Source organism: Erythrolamprus reginae, chromosome 2 (assembly GCF_031021105.1).
Source record: "Erythrolamprus reginae isolate rEryReg1 chromosome 2, rEryReg1.hap1, whole genome shotgun sequence".
Taxonomy (NCBI): Eukaryota; Metazoa; Chordata; class Lepidosauria; order Squamata; family Dipsadidae; genus Erythrolamprus; species Erythrolamprus reginae.
In genome coordinates, this window is record NC_091951.1 from 303,763,351 (window position 1) to 303,783,122 (window position 19,772).

The 19,772-nt window shown below is 36.0% G+C and overlaps 1 protein-coding gene across 9 annotated transcripts in view; it reads right to left on the reverse strand.

Moving 5' to 3' along the window:
* CAST (calpastatin) overlaps positions 1-19,772 on the reverse strand; it is an 85,426-nt gene that overhangs the window by 6,066 nt on the left and 59,588 nt on the right. For all 9 annotated transcript variants that reach the window (XM_070742996.1, XM_070742995.1, XM_070742993.1 and 6 more), the window contains 12 exons: positions 19,483-19,587; positions 18,292-18,393; positions 17,800-17,901; positions 16,449-16,550; positions 15,458-15,541; positions 7,193-7,240; positions 6,868-6,951; positions 5,374-5,478; positions 4,280-4,381; positions 3,248-3,340; positions 2,320-2,373; positions 512-604 (listed from right to left, as the gene is read on the reverse strand). In XM_070742996.1, the coding sequence (XP_070599097.1) occupies positions 512-604; positions 2,320-2,373; positions 3,248-3,340; positions 4,280-4,381; positions 5,374-5,478; positions 6,868-6,951; positions 7,193-7,240; positions 15,458-15,541; positions 16,449-16,550; positions 17,800-17,901; positions 18,292-18,393; positions 19,483-19,587 (1,074 nt within the window). The remainder of the gene's footprint in view (positions 1-511; positions 605-2,319; positions 2,374-3,247; positions 3,341-4,279; positions 4,382-5,373; positions 5,479-6,867; positions 6,952-7,192; positions 7,241-15,457; positions 15,542-16,448; positions 16,551-17,799; positions 17,902-18,291; positions 18,394-19,482; positions 19,588-19,772) is intronic.

A 19,772-nucleotide genomic window follows, 5' to 3' on the forward strand; every position in this document is an offset into this window, starting at 1 on the left:
ACTCTATTGCTGAAATCGTATTTTCTGCAGTCAAGTTTGGAGCGATTTACATTCAGTTTGTATCTACTGTATTACGTGCTCTTGTGTTGTTGTTAAAGGTGAAGTAGTCACTGACAGGGAGTACATTATTATGAATGATTTTATGAACAACAGTTAAATCAGTTCAGAGACCACGTAGTTGTAAATTTTCTAAATTTAGTATTTGAAGTCTGGAGGAGTAGGGTAATTTGTTACGTGAGGAGGAGTGAAGGACTCTTGTGAAGTATTTCTGGACTCCTTCGATTGTATTAATATCTGATATGCAATGTGGATTCTTTAAAATCACTTAAAAAATATTAATTCAGAACTACATAACAAATCAAATTTTACTCAACAGCAGAATTTACTTGCTGTTTATTAAGAGATGCAAGATCATTTTGCAAACTACCTTTTGTTATTTTTGCTCTCTTAATGTGGCAGGATGTTGAGTCCGAGTTAAAGGATACCTGATCTTGCTAAAAAAGAGGCCTACCTTTGTTGAAGGTGACTGTGAAACAGCAGATTTACCACAATGGTCAAAATCCCCAGAGAGAGCATCAATGGCTGCTGAGTCACTGTCTGGCTTCTGAAATAAGAATAGTTACCATTTTAAAAGAACTTCAAAATAAATATTTCTCCAAGATAAAAATATCTAAATCAAAACCAGAAATTTAGTTATCAAACATCCATTTGTAAGTTTCAAACATACAGTGATACCTCATCTTACAAACGCCTCGTCATACAAACTTTTCGAGATACAAACCCGGGGTTTAAGATTTTTTTGCCTCTTCTTACAAACTATTTTCACCTTACAAACCCACCGACGCCACTGGGATGCCCCGCCTCTGGACTTCCATTGCCAGCGAAGCACCCGTTTTTGCTCCTGGGATTCCCCTGAGGTTCTCCTCCATGGGAAACCCCACCTCTGTACTTCCATGTTTTCGTGATGCTGCAGGGGAATCCCAGCAGGGGAATCCCAGCAGTGTAAAAATGGGCGCTTCGCTGGCAACGGAAGTGGGGTTTCCCAGCGAGGGAGCCTCAGTGAAATCGCAGCATCGCAAAAACACAGAGGTCCGGAAGTGGGGTTTTGAGGACTTCGGTGTTTTTGCGATGCTGCTATTTCACTGATGCTCCCTTTTCTGGGAAACCCCACCTCCGGACTTCAGTTGCCAGTGAAGCGCTCGTTTTTGCGATGCTTGGATTCCCCTGCTGGGATTCCCCTGCAGCATCGCAAAAACACAGAAGTCCGGAAGTGGGTTTTCCCATGGAGGGGAGCCTCAGGAGAATCCCAGCAGCACAAAAACAGGTGCTTCGGATGGCAAAAGGGGTGAATTTTGGGCTTGCACACATTAATCGCTTTTCCATAGATTCCTATGTGAAACATTGTTTCGTCTTACAAACTTTTCACCTTAAGAACCTCGTCCCAGAACCAATTAAGTTTGTAAGACAAGGTATCACTGTATTTGGTACAAAAGATACAGAGCTAATGAAACAAGAACTTCCAAAATGCAGAAATGTTTTCAAGTGCCGCAAGTTTTTGTTATTAAAATTAAAACCAGCCTTCTCTTTAATGCTCAACCACTGGGTCTTACTCCCCAAGATTTTTCACTGTACATGGGATTAATTGATATGAAACAGCAGACAAAAAGCTGGGAACAAAAGCCCACCAAGCTGCAGCAACAGAAGTAATAAAGCTACTCCATTATCATCAGAGCTCAACTCTATTTGGTTTCTAATTCATTATGTGTCATAGAAGCTTGCATTTTTTCAAAAAAATTGATCAGTTTCTTGACCTAAAGTTTCTTGAGTTAAACCACCCAGGGCCACCTAGGTGAAATGGATAGTGTGGAATTTTTTATTATAAAACAAGACAAAATGCAAACAGACATGAAACATACAATATATAGGGCTTTTGCTGCCCCACTTATCAGAAGTTTCTAGAGTAGAAATATACATATATTTTCATGCAAAGATACATATTCTTATATTCCTTACAAATATTTTCTCTAATTCTTAATACTTATCATTCAGGCCTGGATAGTGTGGACATTTAAATAAATAAAATAAGAATTATTGTTCTTTCCAATATTATTACAGTTGAAAGTTATCTTATTTCTCATTTATCTTACACAAAGTAATCAAGACACCTTTTCATTTGAACAGTATTAAAATTCATGCTACATTAACGTTACCTTAAGGGATTTATATCCACCATTTTGGTATCATTTTCATATTCCAATAAACTAAGCCAATCTACCGACAAGCAAGCACGGCATAGAATGGAAAGTAATAATTCCTTACTGTTTTTTCTTTGGGTTTCTCACCATCATTATCTTTTGGCTTTGTAGGCTTACCCTTTGACAAAGATAAACATAATGAGATATCAGTTTCATTCACCAACCTATTGAAGTCTAATCTAGTCATCTTTTTAAAATAATCTAGAATGCTTGTTAGATTGTTCAACTTTTCCTAATTCTGTTTGTTCAAGACTACCTTCACGTCCTTCAAAAGTAGCATTCTACATGAGGAAACTAGGTTTTATTTTATTTGTGGAAAATTGTACCTCCAGTACAAAATGGAAAGATGGATGTTCCATAACAGGAGATTTTCAAGAAAAGATTGGACAATCATTTGTCCAGAATGGTATACGGATTCCTGTCTTGGGCAAAGTGCTGGACTAGACGACCCACAATGTTTTTTCTAGTCCTATGTTTGCATGTATGTAAAACAGTTTCAAAAAATATGAAGGGAGCAGGATGCTTTCCTTCTCAATGTCATGCGATCTACCATAGTTGCTCTAAAGCAGTGTTTCCCAACCTTGGCAACTTGAAGATATTTGGACTTCAATTTCCAGAATTCCCCAGCCAGCAATTGCTGGCTGGGGAATTCTGGGAGTTGAAGTCCAGATATCTCCAAGTTGCCAAGGTTGGGAAACACTGCTCTAAAGCATCCTTCCCTAACTTTGACTCTAAGACAACTCCCATGATTCTTGATTAACAGAATCCATCCTAACTAATACCGAAGGATGTTCAATTTCAACACATTTAGAAGACCCTAGGCTGTGCAATATTGTTATTTATGAGGTAATGTACACTTAAAGACCAGGGGCATCCTGCATTTGTTTTTTAATCAATGTTATTTGACAGTCTAATTCTGCTTCACTACATATACTGTATTTCTTTTTTTTTAAAGTTACGTTGTAAGTTGGACTTTAAAAGTATCTATTTACCTTTTCATCTGAGTCCAGAAGATGTCTATATTCAGGAGGGATTGTATCATCTCTTTCCCCAAGTTTGTCTCTATGTTCAGCTTTGGCTTTTTCCTGCAAAAAGTGGAGCTTTTTTTTAAAAAAATGCACTAATATTTTTAGAGGAGTCTATTGAATCCCAACCATGATTTATAGATGACAGCCTCTTCTATATCTCAGAAGTACACTTGGTAATCTTTTCAGAAGAACGTAAATGTTTAAAAACTGAGATCATGTAAACTTTACAAAAAGTGCCACAAAACATTGCAGGTTCAAGTATATGACATGTTTTAAACAATGCCATCTAAATGCAAAGCAACATATATTCTTTTGTAAATTAGTTCAAGAAATATGTACGTACGTACGTACATGTATGTATGTATGTATGTATGTATTTAATCTAATTTATATGCCACCCAACTGGGTGGCTTACAACAAGAACAACTAAAAAGACAGATTAGAAGAACAATTTAAAACCCCTTTAAAAAAACCATTCATATCCTTCGTGGCCAGATCTAAAAGATGTCTCATTTGCTCAATGGCCAAATACCAGACATTTTAAGACATTTTAAAATATTTTAAAGTCAAGCCTCTGAATTTTCAGTTCTTTGGTGCAAAGTCTTTTGTAAAAATTAACACATACATAAACAAATTTGTAGTTAACTAACATTTTTCTTGAACAGATATAATTTTGCAATCCAAACATATTGTATATAAACAAAGACTACAGAGATAAAATTAAAATTTTATTTTTACTTTCCGTATTTAAAAAGGCAAACAAAAGGAGCAAAGAATTATCTAGCAGGAATAAGCAATAAAGTAGGCAGTGAAACAAACAGTGACTTTATAGAGCTGACACAGAAAATACCTCTTTTCTCAGCAAATTTCCCTGGCTCAGTCAATCTATACTTCTGCCAACTACTTAGCTCAGGACAACTAGTTTTCTTTGCAACTCTGGAAAACAAGTACAGTACTAAATCACAGTTTGGGGAGAAGGGTCTGTTCTTTTCTCACCTTTATTTTATCCAAAACTGGTTTGTTTTCATCTGGGTCAGGCTCTCTTTGTCCCAGTGAGTCTGCAAGAAGGTCCGCAGCAGCATCAAGTTCTTTCCTACCCTGGCAGATTTAAGAAGAACAAAACACATATATGCACACAATCACAAATGTCCGAGGTGATAGAGATTATGTAGAGCCCAGTGAAAGAGCTTTGAAAGGCTGCAGGGAAGACTACAGTCATCATTTTATTTCTGTATCTCTGACTACAAAGCAAGGGAAATCACCTCTGCGACCGTCTTCTGCTGCACGAATCCCAGTGGCCGATAAGGTCCTACAGAGTTGGCCTTCTCCAGGTCCCATCGACTAAACAATGTCATCTGGTGGGCCCCAGGGGAAGAGCCTTCTCTGTGGTGGCCCGGCCCTCTGGAATCAACTCCCCCCAGAGATCAGAACTGCCCCCACCCTCCTTGTTTTTTGTAAATTGCTTAAGACCCACCTATATCATCAGGCATGGGGGAATTGAGACATCTCCCCCAGGCTTATATAGTTTTATGTATGGTATGCTTGTGATGTATGGTTTTTAAATGATGGGTTTTTAAATACTTTCTTTTAAATATTAGGTTTGTTAAATTGCACATTGTTATTATTATTGTTGTGAGCCGCCCCGAATCTGCGGCATATAAATCTAATAAATTATTATTATTATTATTATTATTATTATTATTATTATTATTATTATTATTATTATTATATCAGCTTCCAATATTTCAAACACTCTTTTAAAAAACAGTTGTAAATCAGATTTAACTCAAACAGTGCTCATAATGGACTACTACAATGAACACTACTAGATTCCTCCAGCAAATAACTATCTGTATTTTTTTAAAAAAGCAAATGCCTACATGTATATGTCTTTAAATAATTTACAATTTCTTCCAAACTTCAAGATCCTGGACTTGAACTTGAATCATCAACATTCCTAAAACATCAAATGGGCTAATGAAACTGAACTGCAATGGCAATATATCAGAATATTGATAGGTTGCTGAAAGTTGCTAACGTCTGACATTTTGGCCATCAGTACAGTTATCAGGAAGTATTGTTCTGCTTACTGGAATGGCTGCTTCTTTTGGAGCAGACAATTGTACAGCGGGAGCAGCAGCAGAAGAAATCACCTCTTCTGTAGGAACAGCAGGCTTGCTAGGACCTGTAGATTTCTACAAGGAAAGAAAAGGATTCGTCAATATATGCAAAAGTGATGCAAAGAAAAGTGGTTTCTGACCTGTCCCTTGATGCCCCCTAAATGCTTTCTAAAACTAAAGGATTTACAGACAATGCAACACGTTCTTCCTCCAGTAATTACTCCTGAAAGGGGAGGGAGAGATGGTATTTAAAAAGAGCATGCACTGTTAAAAGCACTAAGAAGTGCCACATTCTTAGCTTCAACTAATCAAGAACCCTGCATGAAGAGGAAGAAGCAATGCAAAGAAGTAAGTCATCTCCCCTCTTCTATAATGCATAAAATTAAAATTTATTACGAAAGCAGTAGAGAATTTGCTCTGCACTTCTCAAATGGCAGTAATGACTGATACACAAATACTTAAATTAGATCCGCCAAAGAACTTGGGATGGGCTAAGCGCCTGCTTGCTGCTCAATGGTGATTTTTAAACCTTTTTAAATAAAGCTTCAGTGGGGATTCTCTCATTTATTTTGCATCCTCATCTCCACTTATTTTGTTCCTCCCTTGTTTTGTCTTTCCAGTGCAACAACTCTCTTTGTTCATCTCATCTCCCTTTTTTCCTACTACTGCTTTAAGTTAGAAGAGGTAGGTGGACAAGTGAAATTTGTTTTGAAAGATGTTTTGTATGTCTACGTAATAGGTGGTCTTACAAAGGCAAGAAATTACTATAACATTCATTGATATAATTTTGCCCTTTTCTGAGCAAGATTTCTGGGCAGTGTATATATTCATAAATGCGTCTCATGAACACATTAATGGATATGAAATATTCACATCTGGATTTAGCTGTGAATCCTAGGTTGAAAGGCAAGGAAACTAGGGCATTATACAGCATTTATCAAGAGTCTGTAATTTTTCCAATATTTCCTTTTGTAGAATCATAATTTTGAGCTCTCAGATAACTTTCAGTTAAATAAATAGCATTTTAAACTGACCCCTGAAAATTACGTATCTGCCTATTTCTTTCAAATCAGATTTTGGAAAAGAAACCTGCTGTCAACCAAAATTTAATATTTCCTAGCCTGCTAATAAAAACAAAACTTTCCCTTGTATGAAAAAAATCTGGCTTATCCAGAAATGTTCTGAAAATGTCAGTTAAAAGATGAATTTGGGATGTCTCAACTATGAAAAAAAATGCAAAATATGTATCCAAATTTATTGAAGGGATGTAAAAATGACCCTATAAATTCATTATTGTACTGATCTCGGTGTTCTATACTTGAAATAATATTGACTGCAATTCAACAGTATAAAGTATACAGTTCTACTACAATTAATAGAATATTTAAAAAAATATCTAGAGTATATATATAATTTCACCTGAGAGTCAAAAACCTCTCTCTCTCAGACTCAACCATTCCTTACCGCAGGAGTTTCTGTTTTTGATGCTGGTGCAGAACAAGAAAAGCCTTCAGACAAAGCATCAAGAAGTTCACTTTCACTCAGGGGCTAGAAATCAGAACAAATTATTAAAAATGTTTTAATACATGTCTAAATGTCCCTTCTTTCCTTCATAGGGTGACTGAATACAGAACACTCCGTTTAGAACTCTTAATTATGACAGAATTAATACTCAGCTAAATAAGTGTCCAATTGGAAGATATTAAGTCATAAGAAAAGCTTTCAATGTACTTATCTCTAAACTAGGAAAAATATACATGGAAGGTCCCCGACCAATCAGTGCACCCACCTGAGGCTTTTCTTCAGGTTTTGGCAAAAGTGGCTTCCCATCTTTATCCTGTGGAGGAAAAAAAAGGGAGTATAGCAATTACTGCGCTATGGCAATTAGTCTAATGTTACATATAATTCTGTCCCAAATTTAGGACATCAACCATCTCATAATATCAAGTATATATGTTTACAGAGTGACCATAATAAAGCCTGCAGCTGCTTTTATTAATTGCATCTTTTAATTAGCTTCTACTCCTTCCTCAAATATGTTTGTGGAAAAGATAGTGTTGCCCTTGCTGAAAGATGAACTGGAAGATACCATATTTTTCAGAGTATAAGACGCACCTTAGTTTTTTGGGAGGAAAATAGAGAAAAGAATCTGTTTACCAGGTATTAATCTGGCAAGTGTCCTTAGTCTGGTCAGCTTCAGCACATTATTTTATCCCCTAGTTAAGGGCATTAAAAAAGAGAGTAACAATGGAAGCCAGTAAGAGCTGGGAACATCATTAATACCTGGAAAGAAATATTCGGAGCAAGTAGAGCAATGGAAAAAATCCTGCAAAGACTTAGGACTTGGAAAACATTCTTTGCAGAGAGTAACAATTAAAGAGCTTGCAAGCCAGTAAGAGCTGGGAACATTGTTAGTACCTGGTTAGGGCTGGAAAGAAACATTCGGAACAAATAAAGCAATGAAAAAAACAAACCCTACAAAGAAAGGATTTGGAAAACATCATTCGCAGAGAGTAACAATGAAAGAGTTTGCAAGCCAGTAAGAGCTGAGAACATTATTAGCACCTGGTTAGGGCTGGAAAGAAACTTATTTGGAGCAAGTTAGAGCAATGAAAAAAACCCTGCAAGGTAAGAGCTGGGAAAATCGTTAGAAGCTAGTTAGGGCTGGGGGGGGGGGAAGCTACATTCAGAGTATAAGAAGCACCCAATTTACCAGCCTCTTTTAGGGAAGAAAAAGGTGCATCTTATACTCCAAAAAAATATAGTATATCTTTTCACCGGCTTTGAAATTTTGAGAAATGTCAACATGCAATCAAGTTACATAATTCACCTGTTCGAACTCATTTCTTCTATCTTCCCTTACGTATTTACAATCTCTAGAGGGAAGAAATATTTTTAAACTTCTAAGGTTTAATACTGAGTCCAACAGGAATTGATATTCTAACTACACATTACTTAAAATATACTGTTTTACTTTATTGATACCAAATTCTGGATCAGACCATCAAACAACTTCACCAGTGGGCAAATTGGTGGTCAGCTATAAAAATGACAAGCCTTTCTAATTTGTCTAGGCTAGGATCAGGGAAAAAATCAATCACCCACTCTACATCTGCTATTCCAAGCCCCTCTACCCAGAGATCTCTCGACGATATGATACCTAGAGAGAGGTCCAATTCTTATAAAGATCTCCAAGCTACACTGCTTCAAATGCAGGAGCTAATGTTGAAAAATCATCAGGATATTAAAAAAGAACTAGGTGAGGTGAGGAGTGACACATCCGAATTAAAAGAGTGGATGCAGAACATGGACAAAAAGCACGAGGCTTTTCAACAACAAATGACTAAACAAGAACAGAGGATACAGGTCTTAGAAGACAAAATTGACCAAGAGCACAAACAAATGGAAGACCTGACAGATAAATTAATCCACGCCAACAAAGATTTAGAGAACACTGTAATTCAATTAGAGAGCGAAAAAGCTAACCAATATCTCAGATTTCAAAATCTTAGGGAGGAAAAAAGTGAAGATCTACCAGATGTTATGGCGGATATCCTTTCAAAGGCTCTGGGCATTGAAAAGGATACAATGCTAAACGAAATTGATGAAGCCTATCGCATAAACACCAATTACGCTAGACGCCACAACCTCCCCAAAGAAGTCCACATCAAATTTATCAAAAAATCAGTCAGGGACGAAATCCTTCACAGAGCCCGGGAAGACCCTATAGAACATAAAGGGAGACAATTGGTAATATTAAAACAGGTCCCAAAACACGTCAGAGACCTTCGTAGGCCATACACCTTTCTGTCAGCGAAACTGACCAGACACAATATAAATTTCAGATGGCTGGTCCCAGAGGGTATGCTGGTGACCTGGCAAGATAGGAAAATAAAAATAGACTCTGTCGAAAAAGCTGAGGAATTTTTCGACAAAAATTTCTCTACCGACCGAACTCCTGAAAACCAAGACGATACCGGAACAATGACTCTCCCTTCCACTAGCGTACAACCTATAGAACAGAGCCCAACAAGTTTAGAAAGAACTCAGGCTACTGATAAACTAACTTTAGGCAACAATGGCTATACAGGATATCCAAAAGAAACTAGAAGCACTAGGGCAACAAGACCCAAGTACAGATAACTTAAACTTGTCACAAGAAAAATTAAACAAAGGAATTGAACTTTACTCAATTAACATAAATGGCCTAAATGCACCAAAAAAAAGAAGCCAAACTTTAAATAATTTAGCTAAATTAAACTTCGACATTATTGCATTGCAAGAAGTGCACATCAAAAAAAAATTTGAGCACCTACTTAAAAGAAATAAACTTGGAAATCTGTTTACGTCGCTTGCGGGGGAAAAAAAGAGAGGTGTAATATGTTATATCAATCCTAATATTCAAGCTGAATTGAAATATAAAGATAGAGAAGGAAGAATTTTAATTCTAGAACTTACTATAGAAAAAGACAAAATAACTTTAATAAATATTTATGCCCCGAATGAAGGCCAAGAAAATTTTTACAAAAAACTATTAACTATCATCAGAGAACATTCCACTGAGAACATCTGCTTATTAGGTGACTTTAATGGCATAACTAACAACGAAATGGACTATAAGAATGACAAAAAGACTAAACAAAAGAAAAGAATACTACCTAAAACCTTTTTCGATCTAATTAAAGAACTAAAATTGAAAGATAGCTGGAGGGACAGAAATCCCAAACTTAAAAAATTTACCTTTTATTCTGATAGGCATCAATCTTGGTCAAGATTGGATATGGTCTGGACGACAATAGAAATCAACACCAAAATCCACTCGATAGATATAGAACCTAATTATATTTCAGATCATAGTGCGCTCAAAATTTGTTGGAAAGGGAATAAACAGAGTTGTAGATGGTCGCTCCAGAAATCTATTTTAAGTCAGGAAGATTTTAAGCAAAAACTTAAAACTGAAATGAACTATTTCTTCCAAGAAAATTCAAAAGAGGACACTAGCCTTCAAAATGTTTGGGATACTGCCAAAGCTGTTATTAGAGGGATAGCTATATCATTCATGGCCAGAGAATTTAAACAAAAAAAACAGAAGTTAGCTAATTTAGAAGAAGAGTATAGGGCTTTAGAAGAAGAACTTCAGAACTTCCCCACTAAAAAAGAAATCAAACAAAGTATGCTACATATTAAACACCAACTAAACTTAATTGACCAACAAAACTGGGCACAACAAATAAAAAGAACTAACCAATACAATTTTGAGAATGCCAACAAACCTAGCAAATGGCTAGCTAACAAGCTCAGGAAGCAAAAGGAAAAGAAATTGATAAACTGTTTAAAAAACAAAAATGGGGAACCATGTCATGACTTGGAAAGGAAAAAAACGATTGCTAGCGATTTCTATAGTAAACTGTATGAATATTCTGAAACTACACAAAATAATACCCAAGACGCAAAAATTCAAGAAACCCTAGAACAGGCTAAACTCCCTAAAGTACCCCAAGAAATGGTTAATATAATCAATAAACCGATTACTGAAACAGAACTAAAGGAAGTAATTAAAAATCAAAAAAACAACAAAGCACCAGGTCCGGATGGACTCCCTACAGAACTTTATAAAGACCTTCCTAAAGAAATGGAAAAAGCCTTTTTAGAGACGTTAAATGAAGCTCTAGATAGAGGCAAAATCCCAAATTCATGGACAGAAGCAAACCTAGCGTTAATTCCAAAAAAAGATACAGACCATACAGATATAGCTAATTATCGCCCGATCTCTCTCTTAAATGCCGATTACAAGATATTCACCTCTATCTTAGCGAATAGAATCAAAAGTTTTTTAAATTATTTTATACATCCAGATCAGAACGGCTTTCTCCCCGGGAGACAGCTAAAGAATAATATTAGAATAGTACTAGACACGCTCGAATACTATGAAGCCCATAATGAGAAACAAGTGGCGTTAGTATTTCTCGACGCCCAGAAGGCCTTCGACAATGTGTCTTGGAAATTTATGATAAAACAGCTTGAGTATATGGAATTTGGCCCCAAATTTATTAACGCAATAAAAGCTATCTACTCTGTCCAATCGGCCTATATAATCCTCAACGGAGATGCATCATCTAAAATCTCTTTACACAAAGGCACAAGACAAGGTTGTCCATTGTCCCCTTTACTATTCATCTTAACTCTTGAAGTACTAACAAGAATAATTAGAGACAAGGAAGACATACGGGGTCTAAACTGTAAGAAAGAAATTTATAAGCTCCAAGCTTTCGCAGACGATTTGGTATTTATCTTAGAAGATCCTTTAAAATCAGGTCCTAAATTATTAGAAGTTCTGGAAGAATATGGTACAGTGGCAGGCCTCAAAATAAACAAAACTAAAACCCAAATTTTAACAAAAAACATGCAACAAGCACAAAAAGATATCTTATCTGCTAAGTTGGATATTCAAATTGTCACAAAAACCAAATACCTTGGCATCAATTTGACAAATAGAGTGTCAAGCTTGAAATCAAATAATTATGATATATTACTGGACAAGATAAATAAAGACTTGTCAAAATGGAGGAATTTACAACTATCTCTCCTTGGGAGAATCGCAGCCATTAAAATGAACACGCTGCCTAAAATATTGTTTTTATTTCAAACTATCCCCATACAAGTAAAACAGGATTTTTTTACCAATTTGACTAAAATAACCAACAATTTTATCTGGCAAAACAAACGGCCCCGAATTCGACTAAAATACCTACAAGGGAAAAAAGAAGAGGGCGGTCTGGCTCTTCCAAACTGGAAGAACTACTATACTGCTGCATCGCTAGACTGGACAAGAGATTGGATGAGTTTATTAAACACTAGACTTCTTAAATTAGAAGGCCATGACCTCCATGCAGGGTGGCATTACTATCTCTGGGACGAAAAGTCGTCAACCCACAAATACTTCTCCAACCACCTGATTAGAAAATCGTTAATTGGCACCTGGAAAAAAACTAAAACTAAATTATACAAAGGAATTCCCATGTGGTATGCTCCTTTAGAAGCCTATGTACATCCTAATTTACATAAGAGAAATAATATATTAAGATATAAAGACATTTTAAACACAAATGGGACAATTAAAACAAGATTAGAACTTGAAAATCTGGGCCAAAAAGTGGAATGGTGGGAATACCTTCAGATTCAGACCAAATTTAACAAAGACACCAAAAATTCCGGGATTACCAAAAATGCTTTGTTAGATAAGCTATGCATAGGCCCACAGGATAAGATAATTAAAAACTTCTATGGCTACTTAAATTACAATGACTTGGACTCTTTCAACCAAAAATCCAATGTTAAGAAATGGCACCTTGACCTTAAAAAAGAGATAAAAGAGGAGGAATGGCAAACACTTTGGACAAAGAACTATAAACTGACCATTGCCACCTCCTATAAAGAAAACCTGGTCAAAATGTTTTACCGTTGGCATATTACCCCAATTAAATTAACCAAAGTGAACAACAAACTTTCACCAATCTGCTGGAAATGTCAACAAGAAGTGGGTACCTACTTTCATCTATGGTGGGAATGTAGTAAAGCCAAAACCTATTGGGTGATGATTGGAAATTGGATTGAAGAAATATTAAATTTGACGTTGGACAAAACCCCTGAATGTTTTTTACTAGGTATAATTAGGCAAAAACTGCCAAAACCCCAAGCTCATCTTATCATCCACTTAACTACTGCAGCAAGACTTACATACGCGCAGTGGTGGAAAAATGAAGATCTTCCCTCAAAAGATGCAATACTTAGGAAAATAATGTACTGCGCAGAAATGTCGAAACTGACCCTATTAGTCAGGAACGAACCATCAGATACGTTTAATAGTTGTTGGGACCCTCTTTATAAATGGCTAGAAAGCAACAGAGAGACCAATAGGCTTTAAGAAGGTTAAAAACCAAAAAAATAAAAATAAACCATGAACTGTTACAAATCCGGTATAAAGTATTTCATTATCTAATATTATTACATGAGACTGTATATATATTTAACTACCTAAACCTATCATTATTTTTTGCGAACATCCTAACAATATATGTAAACGCAACGCTGGCTTCTAACACTCATGATAACCTATTTGAAATATATTAACTGAGCAAAAATATCTAGATCTAATTTTCGCTTTCAATTCAACTCCCCTGCTTATTCGCCGATATTGTTATTAGTTTTGTTTTTGCTTGTTTGTTTGTTTTTTGTTTTTTGTTTTTTTTTGTTGTTGTTTTTTCCCTTTATATGTGATATGCCCCGCATTGTATCTTGTATCATATGTTGTACATAACGATGTATATGTCTATATTTTAATAATAAAAAAATTTATAAAAAAAAAAAAAAAAAAAGTTACATAATTCATACTAATTTAGGATATTGATATATTGTACAAGGATCCACATGCATTTTTAAATGCTATTGCCTAGATTAAAGTGAACAATATAGCTTCCAGCACTCACCAAATCAAAATTCAATATAAAAATCAGGAATAATTGCAGAAGGAAGATTCTTAACTGCATTTTGCTGTTACAAGTTCCAATGCATGGATTTTTTCCCAATGAATTTTGCTTTTGGAACTTTAGAAATACTTTATTTAGTTTTAAGGTTTATTAATTTAGGATAACATAAAAGGGGGGCTGTGAGCTGCCTTTTTAAATTAAAAGGACAAGACAAGCTAGCTTTTTCTATTTCCTCTTGCAATTTAACAAACTCTCTGCTCTAGTCCCAATTAGTTAATCATTTCTTTTGTCATAGTAGCCACCCAATACTTTCCAGATCCATAATTTTAATTAATATGTAACCTCCCGCACCAGTGCCTAATCTAAGCAACTCCAAGGTTTGGGACGGGGGGGGGGGGGGGGAGAAGAAGAGAAAGATTGAAGAGCCATTAAACAAACACTGACAATACCCACTTCTGGGGCAAGTCTCAGGTTGATGCAATCCTATATTTTTGCATTCTTATATTACATCTGCAAGCCAATTTCTAAAGCCCCATCATTTGTGAGATAAAACCTGAAGTTTTTAGGAATTCAATCTGTGATTTTTGTAATACAGGGTGTATATCTCAGAGCTGTAATACTTACAGTATTATGTGTGTAGTACAGAAATATTGCTAATAAGATCCCGAGAAGGCATCAGGGAGGGTTATTGGGGTGCTCAAAAAACTCAAAGAGAGCAGCCACAATCACTAAATTGAAGCCTCACAAAATACAAAAAAAATGATAATGCTATTCTCATATTGTCATGGCTACTCTTTTCTCTCTCTTTTTGACCCCCTCCCTCCTGCAGGCATCCCCAATTTCAGGACACATTTGGTCTGATTATTAATGAACAGAATGACCAAATTAACCAAAATAAGTTTGGGACCTTGTCATCACAGATCTAGCATGTATATTGCCATATGAGAAGAAGAACGTGAAGAAAATGGTTCAGAGTAATTTGTATATTTAGCTGAACTCTTTACACAACCATCAATATATTCTATATATTGTGTCTATGGTAGACAAATACATAATTTGCTATACAGTGCTAATTCATGATTTGCTATACAGTGTTCCCTCGATTTTCGCGGGTTCGAACTTCGCGAAAAGTCTATACCATGGTTTTTCAAAAATATTAATTAAAAAATACTTCGCGGTTTCCCCCCCTATACCACATTTTTTTCTGCCCAATGACGTCATATGTTATCGCCAAACATTCGTCCACCTTTAATAAATATTTTTTAAAATAAACTTTAATAAATAAACATGGTGAGTAATAATTTAAATGGTTGCTAAGGGAATGGGAAATCGCAATTTAGGGTTTTAAAGTGTTAAGGGAAGGCTTGTGATACTGTTCATAGCCAAAAAGAGTGTATTTACTTCCGCATCTCTACTTCGTGGAAATTCGACTTTCGCGGGCGGTCTCGGAACGCATCCCCCGCGAAAAGTGAGGGAACACTGTACTGAACTTTATGCTACAATCCTGCAGAAAAGATACATTTTAACAACAAAAAAGTGAAACATACAAGAAAAATAAGCTCCATTACCTTTACTTCAGTTAATCTGTAATCAGGAGGGATTGTTTCTTCCTTTTCCCCAAGTTTCTCATGTTTCTCTTTTTTTGATTTTTCCTGAACAACAAGAATACAAGAAATATAAACTTTCAACAACAAGACAGTTTCAGTGGAATTCATTAAGATTGTCCCATTGCTTTGTATTGTACTTATAAAACAATAACTAAATCTATTGTTGACTATCACAGAAATTCTTTCAGTCAATTCCCTACTACATGCAAAGTATGAGAACAAGAATTCAATTTTATTTATTTATTTATTGTTTGTTTGTTTGTTTATCAAAATGTGTATAAGATAATAGGTATGGTATAAACATAAACAAAAGCAAGTAGGTATAGGTAAATTTGGACAATAGGACAGGGACAGTAGGCACATCCCTTGCAGATCTCTTAGGAACGGGGTGAGGTCAACTGTAGACAGCCTAAGGTTAAATTTTGGGGGTTTGGGGAAGAAACTACAGAGGCAGGTAATGCATTCCATGCATTGATCACTAGGTTGCTGAAGTTGTATTCTTTACAGTCAAATTTTGAGTGGTTTTGAGTAGCCATTTTGAGATATATTCCTTGACTCCACAGCAACACCCATGCTCTTTTTCTTTCATGCAGCTTTCAAAATACTATTTTAGAATATCTCTGTTGGTGACTGCAATGATGCCTGGTAAGCTCCGAATTGCTTAAGCACACTTTGTGGAACAAGTCATAATTGACTTCCTCATAATTAACAAACCAGAATGGTTGGCTTCCCACAATGCATGAAGCCACAAACATATATAATTATGAATTATATGAAATTTGCCCACTGTTTATGGTATTGTTCCATTACTGGAGAAATACTTTCAATAAATTGAGAATTAAATGCTAGCCATTATAGAAAAAAATTATACTTCATAGCAAACTATTTTGGTACTTTCAGAAAATAAGAAAAAAACCCTCCATTATAATCAGCAAATTAGATATTTTATTACTTTCACTTTATCCACAGCAGGTTTTTTTTCTTCTGGAGCAGGCTCACTTTTTCCTAGGCTTCCAGATAAGGCTTCTAGTGCTTCATTAGTTGCTTGTGTGCTCTATAAATAACAAGGAAAATCAATTTTATTTTTTAAAAACTGATTGAAAAATTAGAAATTTACCACTGATCTCAAATTCAACATGAAATTACAGTCGAGAAAATTTGTTACTATTATGATAGTACAGCAATGTAGAATTGGTTAGACTAAAAAAAAAATAGTAATAGGAATAAACAAAATTTATACCCCAAGATTAATTAAAATAAATTTAAAGACTTTGCTTTGCCAAAAGTTTAAGTTAAATTGCATGGAGAAGGGTATGGCCAAGCACTGTGAGACATGGAATCCATCACACTCTGCTGGGGAACCCCGATATCCATGTCATCTGGGGACCCTGTTAGACCAGAACTCCGTCAGAACCACCCTCGAGGGGTGGTGAAGAAGGGAGACACCATTGGCGATCTGGGAGGGGATGGCAACCCCCCCCCCCCCCAGGAGCCAGTAAAGAGCTCCCGACTGGTGGCACCGGAAACAGCTTGCTAAAAGCTGTCCTAGACGCAGTAGCCACGAACGGACTGATTGGAGTTTTGGATTGGAAGTCACCTGGAAAGAAATGTAAGAATTGTGCTGGAGGGACAAGTTGGAGGATACAAGTTGAGCTGGTGACTTATTCTGCTGAATAGAAGATTTGGGACTTTTTCTTTAAAGATTAAAATAGGAACAAAATAACTGCAAAAAAAATGGAAGCAGCTACTTAGCACAGAAAGCTATAGAATAAAAAATAGCTAAAGTAGTAACTAAAGTCGATTCTTTGAAAAATTTTGGAAATATTGTTATATTGAATTAATTGTTTTATATTGAATTGCTACTTCAGGGTGGTCTATACTGAAAGTATATAAGGATGCTAAAGGACGTTTTATAAGGATGGTAAGGATAGCACTTAGACTTATATACTACTCCATAGTGCTTTACAACAGCGGTTCCCAATCTTTTCAGCTCTGCAGAATGTCAAAAATGCTGATAGTGGGGACAGATGGCTTTGCATGCACATACCACTTGCACAAATGTAGCTTCCAACCCTTGCATACCATTTGGTATCGGGCCATGGACCAAGCATTGATGACCTCTACTTTACAACACTCTCTGAGTGGTTTACAGAGTCATCATATTGTCCCCAACAATCTGATCCTCATATTACTGACCTCAGAAGATTGGAAGACTGAACCAGTCAGTATCAAACTCCTGGAAGTGGGCAGAGTCTAACGATTGGGCCACCACAACTTTGCAATAAAATCAACTGGTTACTCACTGGAGAAGTGACTGTAGGAGCTGAAGATTTCACAGAAGGCACAGTTGAAGCTGAGACAGCTTCCTCTGCAGATGTGTTCTGGGGCTTAGTTGACTCTGGCTTCTAAAGCAAGATGACAGGAACAGATGCTGATTACAAGATTTATCTTTGCACGCATAGATTAGGAGGCTTTATGTGTTTGACAGACAGATATAATGAGATTCTGGTCAATCTGAGCACAATTAAAATATTTGATTTAGAAAACATCTGGACATTTCATCTTTATAGTATATTCAAGGAAGAAATCATCTTCTGTTACATGATATTAAAATCAAATAAAACTTTTTGTTTTGTTTTTAGATAACATATACATACCCACACATAAACACTTCCTCCCTCTCACACACAGGTGCACACACACATACACACATGTGCACACACACATACATACACACATAGCTATTTCCCTCTCAAACGTGACTTCATTTTTGTGGTCTCTAAGAAGATACTCACTGTTGAAACTTCTGATGAAGCCAGAGGTTGCACAGGAAGAGCTCCAGGAGACACAGCTACTTTTTCTTTGGCAGTTTTGGGGGACTCTTCTACCACAGGTTTCTTGTGGGTGGAGGGAATGATGAATGAATGTTAATGATTAAGAGATATGTCTATTTGATCATAATGAAAAGATGTTGTACCTAAATGTCTATTTCTCAACATGCTACCTAAATCTTAACAAATAATGATTTATATAAGGGCAGAATATAAGGTGAAGTTACTGTATATTATGGATGAATTTACACAATTTTTCATCTGCTTCTATCCAATGCAGTCTTTCTCAATTTGAAATTCTACTGATGTGCTGAGAAATACTACTCTCAGATTTCTAAAATAGCTTCCTAGCTGAAGACTTTGTTTATTTCATTTATATTGCTGCTTATGTCACTTTTACACGATACTAAGCGGCTTACAAAAAACAAATAAAATAAATAAGATATACAATATTTTTAAAAGAAATAAAAAGAATAAAACATGGCCTTCAGGCATACTCTAAGCAATCACCTACATCACCAGGAAACAGTGACTAATCCAGAGGTCTACAAACTTGGCAACTTTAGGACTTTTGGACTTCAACTCCCAGAATTCTCCAACCAGCATAGCAGGCTGGGGAATTCTGGAAGTTGAAGTCCATAAGTCTTAAAGTTGTCAAGTTTGGGGACCTCTGCTCTAATCCATGAACAGGCACATAATCAAGTATACAAAAGGCAGCAGAGACAACCAAACAAAGTGGGGGTGATGTTCCAAAGGATGATGTTCCAAAAATATCTCCTCCACCAGTCAACACTTCTTAGCTGACAATATTTGAACATGCCTGTTAAATCTGCATACAGATAAAACCCAGCCTGGAGCAGTTGTCAGTTCTTTATTGTAGTTAAAAACAGGTAACAGACATCATCAGAAGAAAGAGCAACGGGCTGGTCTAACTGACTGCTTATATACATGTAACCCAGCCCCACCTAGCTCAACTAACCAATCAGCTTACAGTATCGTTCCACACCCCAATTATGGGTAGTTACAAACCCTGATTGTCCTCAGGACACAACAATGCCCTTTTCACCATATTGGGGCACAATTAGTAAAAAAAGTAATCTAATTCAATACAGTATTTTGGACTTAACCATAGCATTTTGGGCAAAAGAAACATACCTTAGATGTATCAGCAAGTTCAGCTGGTTTTGATTTTTCTGTGGAGGAAGCAGGACAGACAAAATCTTTTGAAAATTCATCAATGAGTTCCGTGTCACTAATTGGCTGTAAAACAAAAAGGGAAAATAGAGTAAGCAATAAAAAATAGACAAAATGACAATAGCAGTGGCACTTAGATTTACATATACTTATTTCACAGTGCTTTACAGCACTCTCTAAGCAGTTTGAAGAGTCAGCATACAGTCCTCAACAATCTGGGCTTCTCATTTTACCAACCTAAGAAGAATGGA